This window comes from Aquila chrysaetos, chromosome 2, assembly GCF_900496995.4.
Source record: "Aquila chrysaetos chrysaetos chromosome 2, bAquChr1.4, whole genome shotgun sequence".
In the NCBI taxonomy this organism is placed as follows: Eukaryota; Metazoa; Chordata; class Aves; order Accipitriformes; family Accipitridae; genus Aquila; species Aquila chrysaetos.
This window is the reverse complement of record NC_044005.1, coordinates 14,370,525-14,395,209: the sequence shown is the minus strand read 5'-3', so window position 1 is coordinate 14,395,209 and position 24,685 is coordinate 14,370,525. Positions and strand designations below refer to the sequence as shown.

The window sequence follows — 24,685 nt, the reverse complement described above, 5'->3', positions numbered from 1 at the left end:
TGAATCTGTTACCAATCTGCCATGAGTGAAAACTCATTTTAACTGCAAAGGCAGAATTCCTTATTTTAAGAAATCCTTATTTTTCAAAAATTATTCATGCTCAGCAGCTCTCTGTACAAAATGATGAGGTCTTTAGAAGTACATATGCTCTGAATCATTTTTTGGTAAAAATTCAAGCATCATGCTGTTTAAATATTCAGAACAGAGGATAAACAAGCATTAACTTGATATGGGAAGAGAGTTTTAAAAGCATTATGGTTCTGATTATAGTGAGCTTGCCATATTTACATAGAATAAGTGTTAAAAATGGGAAAGGAGGACACCATCTGTCAGAAAAACAACATTGTAAGTGAAACTGCAACTACCTCAAATGAATCTCTTTGGGATGAACATACCACAATAACAAGGTACACAGACAGCATACAGAGAATTATAAAAGAATTTCAGAAAACCTAAGGCTGTTAAAATGAGATAACAGAGCAGATCCTAACAACAAAAGTGAACTGAAGGAAAAGTAAATTTTCCATGAAAACTATCACTGCAACTTGGCCAGGGTTGTGAATTGCTGCCTCACAATCTGATGTGGTCGATTTATGCAATCACCCAAGCTATTGTATAGCTTTTTTACTTGAGGAAAGTGATGTCACCTTAATTCATAAGCTGATGCTTATTTTACATGCACTGTATTCAGACGTGACAGTGACAAATGCAATGCAAGTTGAAAGAGTAAATTAACTTCACGCTGAGCTGCAAATGGTGGTCTGTTGGAAACAGAGCATTTGCCCTAAGGATCCTCTGTCATGCCGTGCCCATGCCCATGAAGGAAGAACTCTGTGCCCATGTCAAGTCCTACTGACTTGTAAAGGATTATGCCTCTTTGGAGAGATTCCCTAGCATATTATTGATCCATTGCTACACATGAGGCATGAATACATATAGTTTACAAGACACATATGTAACCGAAGTGAATCATAAAAGCTGTTAATAAAAATACATGTTCATTTGGCTTCCTTTTCCCAGAATTAAAAAAGAAGAAACAAAAGCATATAACAGTTGCATTAGCTGTTCAGCAGTATTTCAAAGCCTTCCTTCTACAAAATAATCAGCCTAATCACAACCTTGGTTATATTTACACAGTATATATTTAAACTGCCACTGTAAAAAGCCTTCACCTGCCTAGAAAACTTAAGAATGTTGATTTGGTAACTTGCCAGTTACCAAAACATATCTATCATTAAGGCTTTGTTTGTCAGACAGCTGCAATATTCCCAGATTTCAGCTTCAGTTGAATACCCTGAGAAAGCTGAGACGTATATACATCCACCCGCTAATTTAATTTGCTTAGTCTATTAACACTGATACCGTACTTAGATTATAAAATTGACTAAAATAAGACTGACTAATGTGTTATCAGTAATACTTAAGTTTTTAGCCTAATCTCGATCCCTGCAAGCTTGATTATTTGCAGTTTGACAGTGTTTTTTAAAGAGGTAATTTAAAGCATATCAAACAACTCTCTGATGTATTCCTATAATTTAATTACATTCTTTTATTTGGATACTAGTGTTTTCCTCTTTTTCATGGTGTCCTGGTTTCAGCTGGGATACAGTTAATTTTCTTTCTGGTAGCTGGTATAGTGTTATGTCTCCGATTTATTATGAGAAGAAAGTTGATAACACACTGATGTTTTCAGTTGTTGCTAAGTAGTGTTTATACTAAGTCAAGGATTTTTCAGCTTCTCATGCCCAGCTAGCAAGAAGGCTGGAGGGGTACAAGAAGTTGGGAGGGGACACAGCCAGGACAGCTGACCCAAACTGGCCAAAGGGGTATCCCATACCATGTGATGTCATGCCCAGTATATAAACTGGGGGGAGTTGGCCTGGGGGAATGGCTGCTGGGGAACTAACTGGGCATCGGTTGGCAAGTGGTGAGCAACTGCATTGTGCATCACTTGTTTTATATATTCCAATCCTTTTTATTATTATTTTTATATTATTATTAACATTATATTTTTATTATTATTGTTATTATTATCATTATTAGTTTCTTCCTTTCTGTTCTATTAAACTGTTCTTATCTCAACCCATGAGTTTTACTTGTTTTTTTCCAATTCTCTCCCCCACCCCCCTGGGTGGGGGGGAAGTGAGTAAGCAGTTGTGTGGTGCTTAGTTACCAGCTGGGGCTAAGCCACGACACATGGGCACAAGATATTTCACTGGAAAAGAAAGTATGCAGAGTAAATTCACATTAGAAAATGTTTATGAAGATTAACACACACTCTTTCTGTAGGAATATGCCAGTTATATTTACTGGCTTCAGATTCTACAAAATAGAAAAAGGTAAACAAGAATTATTCCTTGGTGTAGAACAACTTATGACTTAGTGTTTTCACTTGATTCCTGAATGTACATTCTTACTGATAGATTGCCTCCATTCACAAAGGCCGAAATGTCACAGCTGAGGCTGAGCACACATACTGGAGAGCAGTGAAAGAGAAAGACTCTTTAAAAAGTTTGGAATATTATGGATTTAAGCCAAGCAGAGAATCCCAAAGGAAGGTGCACTTTCATTAAGAAGTAGCAAAAGTAGCCTAGTCACTGCAACAAGAGGTGAGAATATTACAATTATAGAACACAAAAGATATTGACTACCTCAGTACTGTCCTTATTTGCTGGTGGAATTCAAGCTAGGAATTCAGCAATATGGAACATAGGTCTTTATCTTTTGAAATTCATAAATGCAATTATGAACTGTTTGAAAGAAACGTCTAGATATTCTACATTTTATCATGACTTTTTTTTCTTGCTTTCTTATTGATATTATGAAAACTAACAGTCTCACGCACGTTAGATACCATACGCAAACAGATTTGGAGGAAAAAAAATGATACGTGGGAACTTCAGAATGGACTACCAGGATATTTAGGACCAGAGTCTAAGATGAACTTAAAAGCCTGTTTCACAGTGTGAACTTGAAAGCCAAGAACTGTGTGCCTTTTCTATCTATGCTATGCGTGGTAACTTGTAATGGGTACTGTGCTTGTGACTGTTTCAGAATATTAAATCGTCATGAGACAAGGCTCAAAACCAATCCTTGGCATTGGTATCAGAAAACTACTGTATTCTCCCCTCTATCCAACTGGATGACAGTCACAGATCTATGATCACTTTCCCTGTTTGCTATCTGATTTGGTAAGTTAGAGACCTGAGAATCAAAGAACAGGGTTTCACATCACATTAAGAAGAGCTCTTTCATGACAAACATTGCATGAAGGTACATCAAGACTTCCAAAGACAACAGTAATACAAAAGTCCTGAAAAAATTTTCATGAACGAATGAAAGAATGCAAATGTAAGTTTGACAGCACTCATGTTCCTGAAAACTGTTTTGCCTCTAGAAATAAACCAAAAAATGACGAGTGAAATTAAAGCAGGCAGTACGCACACAGATGCTGTGTTAAACATGCCTTGAGAGGTACTCCAACATAGGCTGCATTTCATAGTTGACCTACCTTCCCAGTCACGGTAATCATCAATTTTTGTATGAAAATACAATAGAAGTATGCAAGACGATTCCTGGAGATAATAATATGACCACCCAACCACTCTCATCTGAAGAAAGTCCAATACGACTCTTCACTATACTACAGCCGTTACGAGCTAAACTCTTGTGCGGGAACAGCCGTGCATAAAATTAACCAGCAAGCTAACGTTTCTAGCCCTGCAACGCTTCCCTACCGCACGCCTGCCCGGGTAAGGCAAAGGCACTCACCACCTTTGCCCTCCCGGGGCTGCGCCGCATCTTCCAGCGACCAGGCCGGCCCCCCCCTTCCCAGGGAAAAGGGCTTTTTCTGTTGACGCGTTGGCGATGGAGCCACGGGGGCTGCGGCCCCGCAGGGAGCGGAGGAAAAAGCCCTCAAGCGCACCGCCTCACAGAGGGAGAGAGAGAGGGAGGCAATGTGCCCAGCAGAGACACCCCCCCCCCCAGCGCCGGCCACGGGGGGCGGTAACAATCGCCCAGCAAGCCCCTCTCCCACCCGCCGGGGTCTCTCCCCGAGGCCGCATCCCCGGCCCGGCCGTGACCGACCTACCCGGCCCGACTCGACCCGGCTCGGCTCGACTCTCCCTACTGCTCCTCTGTCACTGCCATTGCATCACCTTCCAACCGGCACGTCACTCACGACTCCCGGCTGGGAAACGCATACCCCCGGAACCATGGCTTCCCACTGTCCTCCCGCCCCCTAGAGTCACCAGCCCAACCAACCGCCCTTCACATCGCCCGCAGCGGCGGGAGAAGGGCTCGTACGCGCCCAGCGAGCCGCGGCCTGACCCCTACCCTTCCCAACACGCCGCCCCTGCAGAAGGGGGGTGATACGCGGAACGGCTTGAGGTGGGCGCCTTGTTTCCACCCGGCGCGCTTTTAAAGGCGGAGCCGCCGGGGGCCGGCGAGTGAGTTCCGGGCTGCGCTGCAGTCGGCGGCTGTGGGGCGCAGGTACCGGCGGCGCGGGCGGGCGGGCTCTGGGGCCGGGGGAGAGGAGAAGGAGACGGCCTGGGTGCTCCGGCGGTGGGTTGGGGTCGTTATTGCCCCCTTCCCTGGGGCTGCCGGGCGTTAGGAGCGAGGAAGCGGCCCCGGGGAGGCGGCTGCGCCTCTCGTCCGACGGCGGCCGGGCCCGTGCCCCGAGCGGCCAGCAGTGCTGGTCTCGGCTTCCACGTCGTACCTTTGTGGGTATTTGCGGTCCCTTAGCGGGCCTGGGGCCTTGAGCGTGCCGACCCGAACGCTCTTCGGTTTAGTGCGTTCGGATAAATCGGTCGTGTGAAAATGAAAGAAAAACAAAACTCTATGAACTTTCCTATTAGCTCAGTAAGTCATACTGTTAATAAATTAACAATCTAGTTGCAGTATGCTTCCAATGAGGGACGTTGTGGTTTTTCCCCCGCGTTTTTCTTTAGTTAGGGCAGCATAAGAAACTTCGGGGTGCTGTTTCTTTAAAAACAGCAGTGGAATGGGAAGTCTTAAGACGAGAGAGATGCTTTGCTTTTACAAACATACTAACGCTTATGGGTGGTGTGTGTGATGGGTTGGATTTATGCTGATCAAATGTAATGAGACAGTTTCTTTCCAACATCTCACAGGAAGCTTTTTTAACTTGGTGTGTGCAAGGTACGGTCTTGCACTTAGCTCTGAATCTCAGACTGAATTTTTTTGTGTTAAAACAAAATAAAGTAACTTTGAAGGTCTATCCCAATCCACTTGTGTATCTTCTTTTATAGCTTTCAGCCAGAGGTCAGCTTTGTACTGTATTTGTTCTTTGAACATGATGCATTTTGGCTGGGGCCTGTTTTCAGCACTGCAATATTGAAGTGCAGTCCTTCAAAGTTACTATTTATTTGATAAGAGGTTTCAATTTAAGGCTAAAACCTTCAATTTACTGTTTTTGAATTGAATTGTTAGTTAAGTTTTCCTGAAACACTACTTAATTTTTTTTCTTGACACTGTTTATGCTGTTTTAATAAATGAGGCTGTATTATTAAAAAGAACTTTTTCTTGCTCTTAGTTGCTGTCACTTACAGCTGTCATAAACTTCAGATAAAGACAAAATGTCCTCTAGAGGGAGATCTTGATGCTTTTATGTGCTAAAATGTTGGTCACCTTGTTCCAGTTAGACGCCTTGATCGCTTATCTTGGAAAGGATCTGTGATGATGAATGTGTATGTCTTAATAGGAACCTGTCTTCTGGATCTGTGTTTGGAAATTTCGTTACAGACTGTAGCCTGTAATGTAACACTTCTGTAGGTTAAATGAAACATGCTTGTTTTAATTCAAATAGATCTACTTCTGAAGTTAAATGAGTAATCTTTACAAGTTCCAGAGTACTGCTCCTGCAGTACTATTTGTAGGACCTACACTTCTGGCGTCAATTCTGCAAAGGCTTGGGTAGATACTGACTTTTGTACAGCTTTCTCATTTTAATCAAGATGCTTTTGAGGGCGGTTTATTCACTGACCTAAACCAAGAATTTCAGCAGCTGATCTGAAAGTGTTGTGGGTTAAATCACTTTAGCATAATGAGTGCTAACAGCTGGACAAGGAAACAACAAAAAAAGTCCCATTTAATCAATCTTAGCAATTGAAGGGTAGCAGTACTTTTCTACTATAAACAACAGAGGCTGAAAGATTATTTTTGCAGACACATCAATTGTTTGAATGTAAACCCTATACTCCACATGCTCCATCCAAATTGTTGGAAGAAGCTTGGTGGGATTGTTATGGTGATGAGTTATTCAGCATGTTACATATGCAGTCTCAGTGTGAGATTTCTTTCTCACAGACACTTTGAAAAAGTTTATTCCACAGCAAACAAGGCATCTGTGCTTTTATTTTTCTGTAAGTAAATGCAAATAATGAATTCAGCATAGCTTCTGGCCTAAGTCTGTTCTGTAAAACTAAAGGCTGTGTGGAACTTGCTCTGTGGATATAGTTGGAAGATCTCCTCATACTGCAAGACTGCTGAATGGGTCAAAAATGCATTTACTTTTTTAGTTGCCAGTTGAACCCCTTCATACTTCTTTCAAGTCATCTGTACTGTTAAGATATAGATACTGTTAGACTGACTCCAAAATAGTTGGTTTTGTATTCTTATAAATGTACATACCAAACCGCTACATAATTAATTACCCTTGGGGGGGGACGGGGGGGGGGAGTGCTACTGCAAGTAAGGTTAAAGTAATTTGCAGTACTTATGTTGCAAGTTTGTTTTCCTTTTCATACTCATTTTCATTGTTTTCTGGTATGCAAATGCATCTCTGCAGTGCATTAAAAATGTATGCGAAGTGCTTGGAGGCAAATGGTGTTGTGTAATTGAATGTACGGATGTGTTATAATAGAGGAATAAATTCCATTAATAAACAGGAGTAAAAGTAACGGGTTTTTTGTTAAGAATAGCATATTTATATCCTTAAGTTACTCAAATTGTAGACTCTGTAATAAAATGTGCTCTGAATAATCAATTCTTTATTCTAGATCATAATTTTGGAGGATTCCAGCACTGAGATTTCTGGAGTCTGCTGTGTCTAGCCTTAATGAGTTCATCACTGGTTGCTTATGATGATTCAGACTCTGAGACAGAAACTGAAAAGGCTGAAGTCCCCAATACTTCTAGGAGACAAACAAGCTGTCCAAGTTCATCTGTGAATCGTGTTCAGTACTCTGCACCTGGTAGTTTGGGTACAAAATCTACATATGAAATGCAGCCCACTGAGAACACTGACAGTTCTGGCACAAGCACTGTTTGTGAAGATCCCCCTGAGCACTATGCACAGAATAATAACACTGATTTGATATCTCCTCATTGTAGGAGAGCATACTCTGGCCATACTTCATTATGTATGTCCTACAAAAACTATGAACAGACATCAAGCTCTTCAACAAACTCTGGAAATGGCATTTCCCAGAAGAGAATACATAAAGACAGTACTACTGCCATAAAAGGAATTAGACCATATATCCCTAAAAGATTGCGTCAAGAAAATTCCAGTATGCCTGAAAAAAAAGAATCTGATCAGAGAGATAGCTCAGATTGTGATGTTAAGCTGGGCATATCAGGAGAGCAGACTTCGAGAAAGATCTCTGAATTAATTAAGCCATATTTGGGATCCAAATATAAATTAACTGAAGTCCCCAAAAGCTTAATATTTTACATGTCTAAACACAGTGGCCCTGTTAATGAAATCCAGTGGTGTCCTGTACGAGAACAAAGTCACATGCTTCTCTCAGCTTCTATGGATAAAACAGTAAAGGTAATGTAAAACAAGATGCTTTGCAGACCAATCATCAAACTTAAAAATACTGTATTAAATAATGATCTTCTGGGAATAACATCCTTGCTTGTGTGTGTTTAACAGTTTCAGTGTATTCAGAATTCGAGGAGATGCTTTGCAGTACAAGACCCTATTATGAACTTGCAGCCTAAGCATTCACTAGACCTGTAGTCAGTTCTGTTATTTTGGAATTTTTTTTTTTTTTTTTTTTATTAGACATTGCAGTGTTTTAGATCTTAAGAAGTTAGATTTCTAGTAGGTAATTTCTCATAATCTGTATTAATGTCAGGTTTTCATTATGGCCATTGTGACATTAAAAATTAGGAAATAAGCACTATGGTCTGGGTATAGATTCTGCCTTAAGTCATTAAACAGCTGACTGCCAACAGTGGAATAATATTTTGAGGAACTTTACCTTTCTGACAGGCCTAAGTGACTACTGGTGGAGGAGGTATGTCAGGTCAGATGGATTTTTCATCTGAACTAATGTGGCAGGTCTTGCATCCCTGAAAGGTGTCCTGTCGTGATCTAAGGAGTCTTCCTGCTTTAATTTGATTTCAAGGGTTATTTGCTCAATATTTAAAGTGTATTTTCCTTCTAGCTTTAGTGAATTTGGCTTCAGTTCTTTGTTTGTTATTTTAGTCAGTCTGATGAGTCATGCTTTTATTTTAATGGTTAATAAAAATATTTTTATGTGTATGCTTTTCCAGATGTAGGCCTAATGCTTCCTGTGGGTTCTAATGATAGTCTTCCAAAGTGGATTTACACAGGAACGTAGTTTTGATAAGAGAACATAGAAAGTGTCCTTTTTGGTGGAAAGCATGCTTTATTGTATCTAACATGTATTTAACATAGTAGGTACAATTATTTTAAAACTTGTTCTAAAATTTAGGTCTTTTAAGTAAATCCTAGTAAGTAAAGAGGCAAGAACACCACCCTCTGTATCAGCATACTTCTAAAACCAAAGGAGAGGAGGGAACTTTAAAAATGAATTTGTGTTCTGATTTCATGTAGGAAAAAATGTTCTTAAATTCTCTTATTAAAATTAGTTGGTTTTTTTTTTTTTTTACTCTTTTGCTGTTTTAATTTGTAGTGGAGAACCGAGTTTCATTTAGTTTGGCTTTTGTATGATTTTTCTTATCTTAGAATTTCTTTTTTTCTTTTCTTTCCTCTTTCCCCATTTTTGCCATGGGGTCCTGTGAAATATGTGCTGACTTTGTGTTTTTGAAGCAGAGATGTTCTTGAATCTTGGACAGAGTTTCTGCTTTTTTCTCTTTAAAGTCTATTAAAGCACTGGTGCTCACAGAAGAGAAAACCTCAGATCTATAGCATAAATAAAATTTACTCCTCTCAATTGCTTATCTTTTATCCTCTTAAGTTATAATAGCTTCACTGGTTCTGTAGTCAACCTATCACACCATCAAAATCTGAATGCTTTGAACTGTGGGTGATTCCTCCTTTATTTTCTTTCCCATGTTTTTTTTACATCTTTGTCTTAAAGATTAAATGGAGGAAAAAATACCTTGGTTTTTCTTTGCAAGTGTTCTTTAATATATTTAATAAGTTAAATCTTGGCTGTTTCTTGAAGAACAGACTTAGAAGGAAAAGACTTAGTCTTTTCTAAGATAAGCAAAAAGTGCTGGTGGATGTTTTTGGTAAGCAGCAATTTAAATTTGGATTGTACAAAACTATATGCACCTCCGACTTCAGTGTGTCTGAATTTGACTTTTTGTCTTAAACTGTCACACCATATGCTTAATGTTTGTTTACTATCCCAGAGCCTTATTTTACTGATAAGTGAAATTATGTATGTGTTAAATTTGGTAAAACAATTTAAAATCAAAGTTGTCATTGCAATGTAAAATTATTAAAAAATGGAAATAATAGCCTGTCTGTTTTGTCTTCTAAGCAGAAAGGAAGATTACTTTATTTTTCTAAGGTAGTGTTACCACCCCTGATTGGAAGCAGTCTTTAACAGTAAAGCTGGTTTTTGAAGACATCTAATTGCTTTAGGTGCCCCAGACCATGGAAATTCAATATAAGTAGAATATGTTAAAGTTGGCAACACTTCAGAGCATGCAAGTCTATAACACTAATAAAGTAATAATGTGACTGTTACAAGGTATATTAAAACACATTTCCGTATTTTGGAAGGTAGCCTGTGGAGAAATACCTATGAATGCTTCTTGCTGCTATTTCTTAATGAAATCGAAGACTAATGGTATGAGCAGCAGCATCTTTAAAGTTTGCACCTTTACAGAAGTACCTTTCAGGCCAGTAGAGGGCACAGTTAGATTAAGTATTGACTTGATGTTATAAACTAATCTCACTAACTTTCTAGGGTCATGAGCCCATAAATCTCTAATGACTATCACAGCAGTAGTTTATCTTCTGGGGATTTTTTGGCTGTCTACCATTGCCTGAAGTTCTCCATTTTCTGGTAGAAGTATAAAACAACTGATTGAAAATGCAGATGCAGTTGTAGATGTACTATTTTTTTTTCCAATCCTGTACCTTCGCACAGCTTACCTTTTTTGTTGTTTTCTTCCAAAAACAGCTGCTTGGAATTGCTAGTTTAAATCCGGGCAGTGGAAGTGTGTCCTCTTTCCCTTTAATGGGAATATGCAGACACTCAGGATATTTGCAGTATTTACTTTCAACATCCGATTCAGATAAAACTCAAAGCACAGTTAGAAGCCTAAAATCCCTGTATGATCAGAGAGAGCAGGCAATCCAGAGCTTCAAAACTCTGTAATTTCAGTTAGTCATTTGAATAACTGTGACTGAATATTTTCATGTGTAAATATCTTGGATTCAGTCATTGCATTCAGCCTATGCATTAAGACATTTATCTTTTGAAGAGTCCAATATTAGGGGAGATTTCTCAGAGTAAGAGTTCTGTATACGCAGATTTAACTGATTGTGGTAGTTTGTTGTGCTTAAATCAAAAGATCTATAGTTGTATGCAATTTTTGTACCATTTAGCCAAACAGTTTTGCATCTTTTATCTGTACTTATATGCTTAAATATTTTTCTCTTAAATTTTTCATCAGAAACTAAGAATTTTCCTTTCTGGGAAACTTTTTGCATGGAGAAGGAAGAAATACTTGGTTTAGTTATCTTGATTTAGTGATCTTAATTTCTTTATTGCCATCTAAATTACTATGATCAAATCATCCATATCACACAGGGATATATCTAAAATGTATATATAGAACTGATTATGTAGTTTCTTACTTTTTAAGTGTGCGTATGTATCCTGTTTAAATCAGGGGAAAAGAACAGTCTTCCATTTATGTTCTCCCAGATTAACCAACGTGCACTTTACCATCTCCTTTATGAATCAGTGTAAGTCATACTAAAATGTTTGCAATAAATGAGTTGATGTTTTCAGTTTGTGTTGACTGAAGAATAGCCTAGTATCAGGAAAGATCATCTGAAGCAGTTTGTATAAATATCTTGCGTATTAAGGAAGGAATGCACTGTTTTAGAGGATATTGTATTTTTCATTCAAAGTACTTGCTATTAATTTTTTGTGTATGGCTGCATTTAAAAAAAACCCAACCCCCAAACAGTTGTCAAGTGGTACAGTTGAAAAAAATCAGTTATCAGCTCAGGGGTGTAATTCTCTAGAGTAACACTTCTACCAGCAGATGGGGCTCCTCAGCATCTTCGAAAGGAATGGTAACTAAACTGTGTCTGCGAAGACTGGAAGACTTTAATGTTTGCCTCCATGTTGTACATTGAAAGACCAAAATTAAAAGTTTATGCATGTGTTGCAAAACGTATAAGAAAACTTCAGAGAGACCTGGAAGTAAGATAGATTAATTACCCGCAGTTCTTCAAATCTGGAGCATTAATCAAAGACTATTTCATGCTAAATTTTAAATTGTAAGGACTGGGGGGAAAAAAAAAGCTTAGATTTAGGCTTTGGCAAGTCTTTTGCCCTCTATTTTCTTAGAATTTTGAGCTTCCCCTTTGGAAGGGGAAACTGATAGTACTTCCAGCCTAGGTAGCTGGAGAAAGGGGCAGGAAACCTGATTCAAGTTAGGGAAAGTACTGGTGGGAGCTCTTACTGTGGCAGTGCTCTTCTTCACTACACATTCTACCTGTATTATCAGTGGCTTGTGTATCTAGTTTAAGTATGTATTTTAAGGATTGTGAAACATGATTGAATTGATTAAATTTGTTTTCTTCGGATACACTTCTTCTCTACCTTCTCTTTGAATAGCTGCTGTAAATGAAATTTAGGCTACAACTGCCATTTTGGTTTTGCCTACTTAAACACTGAAATAGTGTTTGTGATTTTTAATATCTTGTCTAGTGTTTTTTGCAACATTTTGAGACTCAACACTGTTATTAAAGGTGCCTAGTTTCCATAGTGTGGATATTCAACACTTTCTGAACATCAGACCTTGTTTAGGTATTTCTGGTTTAGAACCTCAAATACAGAATCCAAAATCACAGGTTACCATTGAAATACAGCTGTTTGCCTTAGGTAGCAGGGTAGAAAAAAAGTTGTCTCTTGAAAGACATGTTTACCAACTGCAGAAACCACTATACTGCATTCGCGTTGTTAGTCTCTTTTGTTTGGAGGACCTTGTAATTACATAGATCCAGAGATGTAAACATTTTCACTTTTTACTGATGCTGGACTTAGCTTTTTAACAATTGTTCATAACTTCAAGCCTCCCATACCATTATTCTGTATTTCCTATTTTGTCTTAAAATTAACTCAAGGTAACGTCTTTATATAATCATCTGTAAACTTTTAATTCTCTGTTCCTGGTTTTCTGTTTAGAGCGTCACAGCAGGTATTCCATTTGTTGCAAAGTATTTCTTCATTTTCAGCACTTTCGCCCTCCGTTGATGAACAGGATCAAGGAAAGAAAGTACTGTGATTCTTCGGTATGCAAGATAGATATTTATAGCACTTTGATGGGATGACTGGTAACACATTGTTGGAAGTTTTTCTTATGCATTTTGTTCTCTACTTGCCTAGTTGAACTGTATATCCATGTAGTCACAGCTGAATCTACACAAGGAAAGTAAAAGTTTTTAAAATTAGTTTAATAATGTCAGCCGGTTGAACAGAGGCGTTGCCTACTTCTCATGATCAAGAGCACAAAAACAGCCTTACTTGTTCAGACCAAGGCTCTGTCTAGCCCGGTGGTCAGTCTCTAGTAGGGTTCGTAAGTAAATGCCTAGAGAAAAAGAACAAGTCAGAGGTTTATGGTACCTTTAAGACCTCTTCTGGTCTCTGCTTGTTTTCAAGTCAGGGGATTTCTGAGCTCCAAAGTAGTTCATCTTTGTAACTTGCTACCTCAGGAGATCTCCTCCAGATACTTCTCTAGTCTTAGGAGATTCTCTTGTGATCATTAGATCTAGAGTGGTATATTACTCATACTGGTCACATTTAATGTATGGATTTTGCTTCCTGGAGTGTATCAAGTACTACAAGAAATACCATTTTTATTCATATTTTTGAAACCTTTAATTCTTTTGTAGTTGTGTGTTAGGAGAAAGATAGCATAGTAGTATATTCCAGGAATTTGTTATTCTTGATCCTGTTGTATTGGACTGAAAGTGCTGGAACATGATAGCCTCCATTCATCCATATAATGTGTGTAGCACTGATGGTAGCAATACGGATGTCCTAGATACCACCGTTATCCTGCCTCAGAGTAACAAACTCTAACGTTTCTGTTTTCAACCATTCTGCACACAATTCACTTGAACTAGGCAGTGTTTCTTGTTCTGTCACATGCGTGCCTGTTTATGAAGGAATGAATTTAAGCTGCCAGGATATTTCCTATAAACTCACATGTAGCTGTCAGATGGCTATAGCCCTGTCACTGCTAAGCTAGATTCAAACTGTTCACTAAGCAGTATTAGGTATCATGCTGCTAGGACCCCAAGTATTGCAATTCTTAGATTCATTTTAAAAATCTAATTGTGGCAATGGTCCTTTAACTGTAGCTGATGTGCAAGATGAAAATTTGGGGAATCGTCGTATTTAAAACATATATTCCACTTTAACTGAAATGTTTTAAAAAAAGATATCTCTGATGTTGGTACACTTTTAATACTGTGTTTTAAAAATAATAAGAAGTTCTCCCCATTATCTTGGAAGTGGCAAGGAAACGCTCATATTCTGGAGATTGTGTGCTGCTTACCTAGCTGTGTGAAAACATTGTCATTTTCTTGTTGAAGAGGCTATTGTTGAAGAGGCTACTAAATAGGCTATTCTGAAATACTGAAGTTGACTTTTCTTTATGATGCCTTGTTCTGACCTTCTTCCTTTGTCTGTTTAGAACTATGTATATTTTTTCCAAGGACTTTAAGCTTGCTGATTATTAAGATGGAAGTACGCTTATTTGACAGATATATGCATAGTAATGCCACTTTCCTGAGTGCTGAAAGGGCTTCTTTGTATACCTTGATCTTTTTCTAACAAAATTATTTCATACACTTCAATGAGAAGTATTCTCCATAATGCTTATTTTGTAAGAAAAGGAACATCATGCAGGAAGGAATGTGCTTGACCATCAATGAAAGCTTCTGACTGTGCTTATGCCTAGATGATAATACAGGTCAGGATCTAATAGCTCTCTCTCACACAATTGTTCTGCAAAAGCCATTAACACAAGTCAGCAAAGAACAGTTCATGAATGCAGTTGATTTTGGTCTCTTCATCCCAAAGGTATGTGTGGGTAAGGGTTGTTCCACATTTGGTATGTTAATACCTAGCACTGTTACATAGAGATGTATTTTTTTAATTATTTTCTTGTTTCCAGCAATGCTGTTGTCAAGGAAACAGAAATCCTTGTAATGCCTTTGTTCACATTCTCCAAATCCACAGCTGGAGATGACTTGTATAGTTTTTATTATGTTCTTAGTAGTTGAAACACTCTTGTGCCTCAAAGGATTTTTTCAAAGTAGTATGTTTCTTTGAGTATAAATAGCACCATCCTGATGTCTACGCTGTTTGATAGGCCATTGTTTTCTTTGCTTCCTCACTAACAAGAACTAAATGCAGTGCTGCTTTGGATTAGAATTTATCTTAACACTTGTGTGAAAACTGACATTTAAAAAAAAGGGGGCAAAAATGCAGTGAACCTCTTGGCTTCTGGGTTCGGTTTTCAGCTCTGTAGGGGCATTAGTTTTTCTTTACACTTGGAAATGTCTCCTGAATTAGGATCTCCTTAAATAATACTAGAGTAGTACCCCACGTGGTCTTGCAAAGCATTTTTGACTGCGTTATGGCCATGTTAGAGGATGTGGCAATGGGGGAGAAGAGGGGGAGAAGATGGGTATTTTGTGCATGGCACAGCTAATATGCCTGTGTTTCCCCCCAGAATGGGCAATTAATTAAAGAAAAATTCAGAAAATAAAGTTCTTCCAAGAGCAGTAGCGTTAATGCAGCCTGGCTGCATCTTGAGACTGGCTGGCTGTAGATCCTTTTCAACTTCTCTTTCCTTTGGGGCTTCTGCAGTGTCTTTCTCTTTTATTCAGCTGCTTTGATTGATTGAGTCTTGAGGGGAAAATACTGAGACCTCTGTGAAATTTGGCTGATGTTGACCAATAGGTGCAAAGTGGCCACAGGCGAGATGCATGGGGGACATTGCTGTTGTGACAGTGTTATTTCACAAACCTTTCTGCAGAAATCCAAAAGGATGGATAGTGACTTTTGGATGTCCTTAACAATGACATGGAAGAAAGGATTCTGTTTTTTCATGTTACCTAAAAAAAGTTTTGGTTACTTGTGTCATTACTTAGAGAAATATCAAGAATATTAAGTGTTTATCTGACTTTTTTCTTAAAAACCCATCTGTCCTGAATGGCTCAGTTCTGCACTTCCTTATACTGAGAACTCTTCCAGCTATTTACTAAGTGCCTCTGAAGTAGCCTGTAGTAGAGAAATAAGCAACCTTGTCCTCCTGCAAGCATAGCCAGCCTACTAGGGAAGAAAAAGTCAGGGCTAGGGATGTCAATGAAGTAGTGTCTCTAATGAAGCTTAACTGATAATGTCATAAATTAAGCCCTCCAATTATGAGTAGGATCTGTGTGGGCAGCTGCTGGGCAGTCTAATGTCAGAATGTCACCTGAGGTGGGAGAAATGTATGGTGGTGTCATCCCCCTTCTGGATGCTTCAGTAAGATTGCTGGTGAAAAAGTCAAGATTTTGGTGCTTGAAAAAAATTGAGCTAGAGTAGTTTTAAGTTCTTAAATGACTGTAATACATTATGGGAGTATCTCAATTTTTTTTTAACAGTTGAGAAATTCTGAATATTTTTGCTGTTTAAAAATGTAAATAACACCAGTCTAACTTTGCTTCTTTTCTAGAAGTCTAGCTTTATGGATGCATCTCGCATACTGCTATATATTTTTTTAAAAAATAAATCTGCTAACAAAGCTACAAGGCATCGATTGTGACTTCAGTTCTTTACCTCTCTTGGTCTGTTGATGTTGTCAAGGAAACAAATTTTTGAGTAACTTTGCTCTACTTTTTCAGGTTCTATAGAGAGGTTACTTGTGTAGGATTTATCCAGCATCAGGAGTAGAAACAATTTGCCTGAAGTTTCTATTCTTTTCAGTATGTTCGTGTCCTTGCTTTTTTTAAGCAGATTTTATTTTTAACATGTGTGAAATAGCTGCATCTTTAAGGTCACAATATCAGTGAATGTACCAAAGATTGTTGACACTTGATCTTTAGATAAGCCTGATAGAAAGAACTTTAATGACATTTTGCTATATATTTATGCTATAAAGACAACTGTTAGTTATAGATTCCTTTTAAATTAAAGGGCAAGGAAACATAAAAACCCCCTTGCTCTTTAGAGAAGTTGCTTCACTGCTATGGAACTAATGACTTACTCTCCATCATACATATCATGTTTCATTGCAGTAATTGTCCCTCTTCAAAGAAAAAGTATTTTGTGGCTAGTGTGGAACTGTGTTTGATTTGTCTTCCAGTACGTACCTGCTGGCTGACTGGCTGGTTAGGATATTAAGACTGAGCTTTACCTTCAATGTGCTTGTGGAGGCTTTTTATTTATTTATTTATTTAATTTAAATTAAACCTGCTGATTTTCTTCTAGGGCACATCTAAAAATGTAGTTATAGATACTTCAACCTTTCTCAAATGTTTCAGTTGGTTAATGGATTAAAGATATTGTGCATGACAGATAGTAAAGACTGCATGTGCTCGTATGTTGTGCATGTGCCAGCTGTGTAACACCTTGCTTTCTGAAGTCAGATTTTGGAATTTGTCCTGTTCTCTAGTCTTCTTGTCTTTTTCCAGATTATACTTTACTCATTAAAGATTTTTTCTCATTCTGAACATTGTGATTAGTGGCTGGAATTGTATATTGTTATATAATGAGGAAGAGACACAGCTGGTTCTCTATGGAAAGGATGGCTGTTAGGGATGCAGGTGGTTAGGGATGACATAGTCATTATAAACATGTTAAATGTCCGCAAATATGTTAAAGCTAGCACTATGTTAACAATGCAAAAGGAATGAAAATTAATTAGATAGTTCAATCTTACTCTGCTTGCTAGTATTGAAATAGCACTAGTTATGAATGTCCTCATTACCAGCAAAACACATAGCTGCTTGACATAATAGTTTATTTTCATAATTAAATACTTAGTTTTGCTCATCTTTAAGACTGGGTTATATCACTGACATCAGTGGGTTTAAGATTGCATCTATATTTTCCATAGCCTAGGGTTTTTCATCTTTTGGGGTTATTTTGCAGTTATGAACATTCTCAATAGCCTTGGGAATAATAAACAATTTATTTTTTAGTTGAAAGAATGAAGAGTTGTAAAGAAAATGTTACTCAACCAGGCTTACCGATAAATGAATGCAAGATTCATTAAAGCTCAGCTTTTCAGATAGCTGTTCTGAATCACTAACTGTATACTGCCCCTTAAGTTAGATATTATTTCAAATCAGTGTGGGCAATAAGGCTGCAATAACTACTTCTTAAAATAAGAAAGCCACTTGGTCAATGTTGGGAATGGGACAGAATTTGCCCATAAATTTGGATTAGGTTATTTCTTACAGATAGAAATTTGTCCTGAAGTCCAACTGTTTACCATTATTTTTAGAACTGTGATAGCAATGTGTTACTCTGTGCTGTTGCGCAAATACTGCCAATCGTGCACCTGCTTACAGTGTATCTGGCTGCGTTGTGTTGTAGAACAGCTGCCGCTCATCTGATGGTGGGGTTGGCGGAGCTTGTCCATAGCTGTTGTCCCTCCTGTGTCAAGTTCTCCCAGTGGATAATGTGCAAGAATGGGACAGCTTAAATTGCTCCTCTTAATTTCTTGTGTTTGTACTTATTTGTTTTATTGACTGTATTAATAGAAGAGATGGTTATCTGATTTTATATATGTACATATATCAACATAAAGCTGTAAAGCACGAATGGCCTTAGCTGATTCACGATTTTATGTTAAAAAAGTATTGTAATATTGAAGTACAGTACGAATAGATATGTTTTGAATTTTGATAGCCACTGTTTAACTGAAACTTAAGGGAAAAAAAACCCAAACATGTTAAAAGATTTGGTCAGTGTTTGTTTTCTCCCTCCTGCTTTCAGAAATAAGTCATAGGTCAACAGCAAATAGATATACAGTGTTTCAGAAGCTGGGGAGACAGTTGCTAAGACTGTACTTATGTTCTGAATAGAACAGTGTTTCTTACTGTAGTAGTGGATGTTCAAAATCTGTAGGATGCAAACATCTGTGGGATACATTTTCGTGAACATATCTATCCAGTCCTCAGTTACCTGTAGGAATTGAGGACAATTAAGACAATTTGCCTTCGAAGTGCTGTAAGTCTGAAATTGAGGTGTTTAACACTTATGAGGAATCCCCACTTTTAATAGAGCATAAATAACACTTACAAGGAATACCCACTTTTAATAGAGCATAAATATACGTGACTTGGGGAAATTATTGTTGCAAATGAGTATGATACATATAGGTGAAGGGAAAATCAGATTATTCAATAAATGGCTGTAGAAATTGAGCTAATTATCTACTGGGGATTTGTAATACATTTGAAGTTCTTCTCCTTTGCCTGCTGGTAAAATATTGATTGCTTAAGTGTTTTTTGGGCACAAATAGTAACTACTAGTAACCACTAATGTGATTGTGCTTTTAGGTGTTCTGAACACATTTATATCATTCTTAACACACTACTGTTACACTGTGAATTTGATGAGAAACTGCCAAATTTATGCCATGTTATTCTTCTCCCATATAGGTTCAGCAATAGAAAATTTAGTGGGTTTAAAGTAATTCTGTCATTATATGTTGGTTTCTCTTGAATTACTTGAATATGTGCATCAAACTTCTCTGTTTTAACCATGTCATCCCAAATATGCCTAATACAGTGTATGAAGTAGATGATTTATCTGAAGTAAATTTTTGTGTATTCTTTTTCTTAAGCCAAAATTTTCGTATATGTAGTATACAACTAGGGTGGGGATTTAAGTATCTTTGCCATATTTGGCTTCACCTTCTGCTGAAGTAATTCTGGTTTTTCATATTTTACAACAAACCATAGCTTAAATCACTAACTGATTTATAATTATATCGTAACTTCTTTTCATTTCTTCATTTTCCAGGAGCTTACCATTTGAGGTACATATACAGCCATATTAGCTGTATTACAATGATTAGTCACAAAACACTTAAAGGTTAACTGCAAAATAGCTGGGAATTCTTCCCTTTATTTTGGTGTGTGTGGGAAGTTACTTCTCCTGCACTGTCTGCCCAGCATGAATGTACAATTGTTATTTTGTAGGTTCAGAAAAACTAGTCATGCTCGTAACTTTTAGCTGGCTAAAAATGTGATCTGTGTGAGCATCTTCCTTAGAGTCAATGGTTTATGGAGAATTTGTGATTTGCTTCAGGTGTGATTATCTCAGAATCTTTCTGCAAAATAAAGAACATACTACATTGAAAGATGGCAATTGATGGCAGAAACACTTTGCTGTTGAGAAGAATAGAGTTACTGGTTACCAATGATTTAAAGTATCCTTTACTATATATATACACATTTACTTACAAATTGCCTTTTTTGTGAGCTTTGCTTGTAATGTAAGGGTTGCCTGTCTTCAGAGTGAAAAATAAATTTTTTTTATTTATAGGTGGTTCTCTTTTTTTTTTTTTTTTTTTTTTTTTTTCCCTTTTTTTTTCTTCCTTTGGCTGCTTGCCTTATTATTCAGTGTTTGGAAAGCATACCTCTTTTGCAAATAGTGGGAATTAGCTAAAAAAAGATTGATTGGTACAGATGACTAAAATATCAGATGAAGTCTCTGATAGTATGAATCTTACTGTTTGGTCTGCTTTGCCTCAACTATTCTTGTAACTCGTATTTGATATTTTGGCTGAGAGTTTCTTATGTTTCATTTGGACTGCCTAATACATAGGGTGTTAAATTGTAGGTTCCTTTAGTACAAATCTCTGCAGTAATTCAGAGAATACTTAATTTGGATTTTAAAATGGTTCGAGAAAGTAGCATGCATAATCTGCATGTTGGGTTATGATGTATATGGTCTAATACCATCATGCTATCTTTGAAGAGCAGATGAATTCAGTTGAAAAACGTGTTTTAAATTGTTGCTTTCCTCTTAATTTGCTGTACATTCAGTGATGAGCATCAGAAACATACACATTTATTCCCCTGAAGTGTCAAAAGGCATTATTTTGTCATACTTCCACAGAAATAGGAGAACAATACTAACAACATAGTTTTGCTTCTTATTTATTCCTTCTATTCCCTGGTTGTACTGTTCTAAAAAGCAGGGGGGGGGGGCGGGGAGGGTGGTATGTGTGTGTTAAAATCTGTAATAGCTTTGAGGGCACATGGACCATAGCAGTTGGCCTTCAATTAATGCCTGTTTGTCAACGTGGCTTGCTTTAGGGTTAACCTTTGACGTTCGGTAATGTTAGTGTAATGTAACTGCCCATGTTATTCTGCTGACCATTTAATATGGGAACAGAATTAGTTCTCATGAAACTTTCCAAAAGTGACCATTACTGAATTTTGACTGTAAGAAAGTGTTTCAACAGTATTTTTGGTGTTCTTACACAGAATAGAGGGACAAGAAAGATCTATATACTAAGTTTTACTCCTCCACTGTATTTCTTTTTTTGGATAAGCCTGAGTAGGTTGTGTTTTTCTGAAACATGCCTTGAGCAGTTGTTGGAGCACTACAGTTGTGACTTTATTGATTAGTTTGGTTGAAGATCACTTTTATATGAACTTGTGTCTTTCATAGGAGTGCAGGAACATGGTCTTAATTCTCACTGTTGTTCATCTCCAGAGTTTTTAAACATTTTTTTTTTTCTTGCTTTCTCAGTCCATTTAGAGCTTAAGAAAACAGATACTGGGGAAGGTGGGTAACATGTGGATCTCTCGAGGAAGTTCTTCCCAAATCTGGAATTGGGAGTCTTAGATGTATGCGCTGTTTGGGGTCAGGTATTGTCCTTTCACTGATGAGAAAAAGATCAATGCTTTCTTGGAGGATGACATCCTCCTGAGCAACGTCCAGCTAGGTGCTGTTATAAGCAGGGTACAGACTTGGGGGTTAATGACCTGCAGCATGGAGTGTCTCATACCTTTCTCTGTTCTCTGGGCGGTCGGTGTTGCCAGTGCTTGCAATGCACCTTTGAAGCAGAACACTAAATGTGCACTTAGGCAGCTAGGCAGCAGCAGGAACTGTCTTTTAGACAGGGTCAGGAGTTTCTTGGCACTATGCAATTTCAGAACATTTGATTTTCCTTTTTTTAGAAATATTTCACCTTGTTTTTCTCTCCAACCATAATTCTTGACAAAACTTTCATCAGGAGAGACTTTTCAGGTATAGAATAAAACTGCTAGTCAAACTGGGTAGAGAGATACAGACCAGTAGGACAATCTTATAGCATATAATTATTCACATTGCTATTTTGACTGATTAAAAATCCTCTGTGCCAAATAATTGGAAAGCAATGGAGTAAACAATCTATTGTACTTTAGAATGCTGCCTAAATGTTTCTTCTCCATCTTGGAGCACATTATTCATTAATCTCTTTTCTAGTGGAAAGAAGCTTTCTTTACTCTTAAAAGAATAAAGCATAAAATACCAAGGCATGACTGTTTTGACACCCTGTTCTTGGGATCAGTTTTTTCCTATTTTCAGGGTTTATTTCTGCAAGTCTTGATCAAGACCAGGATCAGTGTTGATGATCAAAGCCTCCTTCCTTCTCTGAAGTCAGTAGTGGTTATAACTTTTCCCCCAACAGAATCATGTCAACACATTTTCTGATTTTTCACATTTTTACATGATACATTGTATTTCAGCCCTGTAATTTGGTTGAATTTTTCTTTTTGTAATGAACTTGACTTAGCTGTAAACAAGATGGAAGAAAGTATACAACCTAATGTGGATAGTATCCTTAGTATGCACAGTAGTGGTACCTGTGGCTTGATGATGAATACTTTCAAACAAATATCCCTCATGTTGGTCTTGTGATCTTGAGTTCAATTAAGGAAGCTCAGTCATTTTTGTTTTTGTTTCCATCTGATGGTGTGAGGAATTTATTTTTAACTGTCTCTCCTGAGAAAACAATCAGAATTAGTGGGTTTTTTTTCCTCAGCTTTTGCCTGAAGGAGAGTTTCTTAACAAAAGCCGTGTACTTGCATTCGAACTCATATCCCTATATTAGCAGGTAAGCAAAGGTACCCAATTTTCCTGAGCAACAAAATACTTGATTACAGGTCTAATGATAGTTTAAGAGGTGTTTTCAGATGTGCTGAAATCAAGGACTTGAAGCAGATGAACTTAATTATCTTTGTGAATATTCACAATCACATTATGTGCTTTAAATGTCACATTTGGAAGTAGTGCCTCATTGCTAGTTAATTAACAATAATTACTCAAGGTAGTACTTATGTTTCTGGAATTTCTTACCCACTGTGAAAAATGTACTTTGCTTCTAAAGGTTTAGCAGTATAAAAACCAGATTTTACTTAACTCATTCTTAAAGTGTTACTGTTGCTTAGACCCTCTGTACATTTTATCTCTACTTTTGCTGCATGGAGAATCAGTTACTCCATTCCATTTGCTGTGCTACATCTGGGCAATGTTTTTAACATCTGAACCATGCTGTATATGATATTTTTTTTTTCTTTTTAAAAAAAGCAAGCAGTTGATTTTTTTTTTTTTTTTTTTAAGCAGAATACGAAGAGAGAAGCAGTAGCAAATTAGGCTGGCAGTCTAGATCTATCATGAGGTGTTACGAAGGTGTGTTGACATCTTCAGCTAAAGAAATATGGCTTATGATAATACCAGAAGGGTTTTTTCTGTCATAGCACCTATGCTCAGTATGTTTTTCTCTCTGTAAGGATGGTTTTTCTTGGCAAAGAGCATTATACAACCTAAGATAGCTTACAGTGCAACCAAAACAACCCTCATATATCCTAGAAAATCCTCCCTATGTTCTAGTTTCCAGCTTCCGTCTTCCATCTTTCTTCTCTGCCTTTCATGTAGAAACTTAATTGAAATGTCAAAGGATTCTTTTCAAGTTTTTTCCCTTAAAAAATAAATCTTTCTTCAACAATGATAGTCTCCTTGTTTGCAGCAGCACACTTTACATGTGCTTGTGTGTGTAAGTATATTAAAATACATATATAGAGAGAGCTTTTATATATAAAGAGCTTTAACAGAAAACCTCTATTGTCAATTACTCATACTTAAAAAATGGATACTCTCTTTGCCTGCACACTTCATTCACCTGTGTGAATGAGGTGTCCACTGAAATCCTGGTAATAGTATATAACTTATATTTCATAATAATCTTTTTCTGTGAAGTACATTAAATGCTTTACAACAAAGTTTTTGTGACAGCACTTACAACATGCTAAACATGTTTGAATTCTCAGACATCAATTTAAAGCTAATTCAGAGAACAGCAAGAAAAGCTACTAAATTTTAGAAACAGTCATGAAGATTAATTAAACTAATCATCTGTGCTTTGTGCAGTGGGAGTGGAGATAACTGCAGGTACATGAAGGCATAACCAAGCAAGTGATGAATACTGTTTGGAGTGGTAAAAGTATTTTAGTGATGGCAACATAAATGGGGAAGAAGCTGAGTGATAGGAAGCTGAAATAATAACATGAATCTGATTGTGGAAGGGTCTTCAAAGTGTTATGTGAAAATCACATTGGAAGTGGTAAGCACTTCATTGAGGAAACTTCCCAATAATAATTTTTCAGTAGTAGAACGACTTGGAGAAAACAAGCTTTTCACGACTAACAGGTTTTGATTTTAAGTATTTGGAGAAGATCATAGACCCATTCTAACTGAATGGTAATGTTCTGAATGTCAAAAAACTTTCACCCATATGTCTGCTATGTCAAATAGGTTGAAAAAAAAATAACACTTATTGCTTTATTTTTTTTCTGCCATTACACATGAAGGACTCTTTTCTTTGTAAGGACTGATGAGAAATCTGCTTTTGGGTATCTTGGTATAGAGCCTGGTTTATCAAAAAACTTGATATGCAACTGTTGACATTATGATTGTTTATTTTAGAAATTGTTCAGTTTTATGTGCTTATATAGGAATTAAATACTCCTGAAAAATATGTTCAAAACTGGTCACTAATCTCCTTAAATTTTTGCTAATATACAGAAGCCTATAATGCTACTAGAATTTTCAAGTAACCCAAACCCAAAATATTTACATTAACTTTTAATTTTTAAATTATTCATTCTGTAGTTCTGTAGTGATAGTGAAGTAAATGCAGTGAAGTACTTCTAGTAGTGAAGTAACACTTTCTCTAGGCATGTCATACTGCA

At 37.2% G+C, this 24,685-nt stretch overlaps 2 protein-coding genes across 13 annotated transcripts in view; one reads left to right on the top strand and one right to left on the bottom strand.

The window, feature by feature from the left end:
* The window catches only part of WARS1 (tryptophanyl-tRNA synthetase 1), a 29,279-nt gene extending 25,058 nt beyond the window's left edge, over nucleotides 1–4,221 (bottom strand). Inside the window, exon 1 of one of the 4 annotated variants that reach the window (XM_030039466.2) lies at nucleotides 4,106–4,221. The gene's annotated coding sequence lies outside the window, so the exon portion shown is untranslated. Of the gene's footprint in view, nucleotides 1–3,771; nucleotides 3,856–4,090 lie in introns of those variants that run through there. The other 3 variants (XM_030039473.2, XM_030039482.2, XM_041120097.1) reach the window with 3 other exon arrangements.
* Nucleotides 4,222–4,394: 173 nt separating this feature from the next.
* Nucleotides 4,395–24,685, top strand: part of WDR25 (WD repeat domain 25) — a 72,473-nt gene continuing 52,182 nt past the window's right edge. For 3 of the 9 annotated variants that reach the window (XM_041120075.1, XM_030000612.2, XM_041120076.1), the window contains exons 1-2: nucleotides 4,395–4,491; nucleotides 7,020–7,795. In XM_041120075.1, coding sequence (XP_040976009.1) covers nucleotides 7,079–7,795 — 717 coding nt within the window. In that variant the 5' untranslated portion in view covers nucleotides 4,395–4,491; nucleotides 7,020–7,078. The other 6 variants (XM_030000620.2, XM_030000645.2, XM_030000636.2 and 3 more) reach the window with 6 other exon arrangements.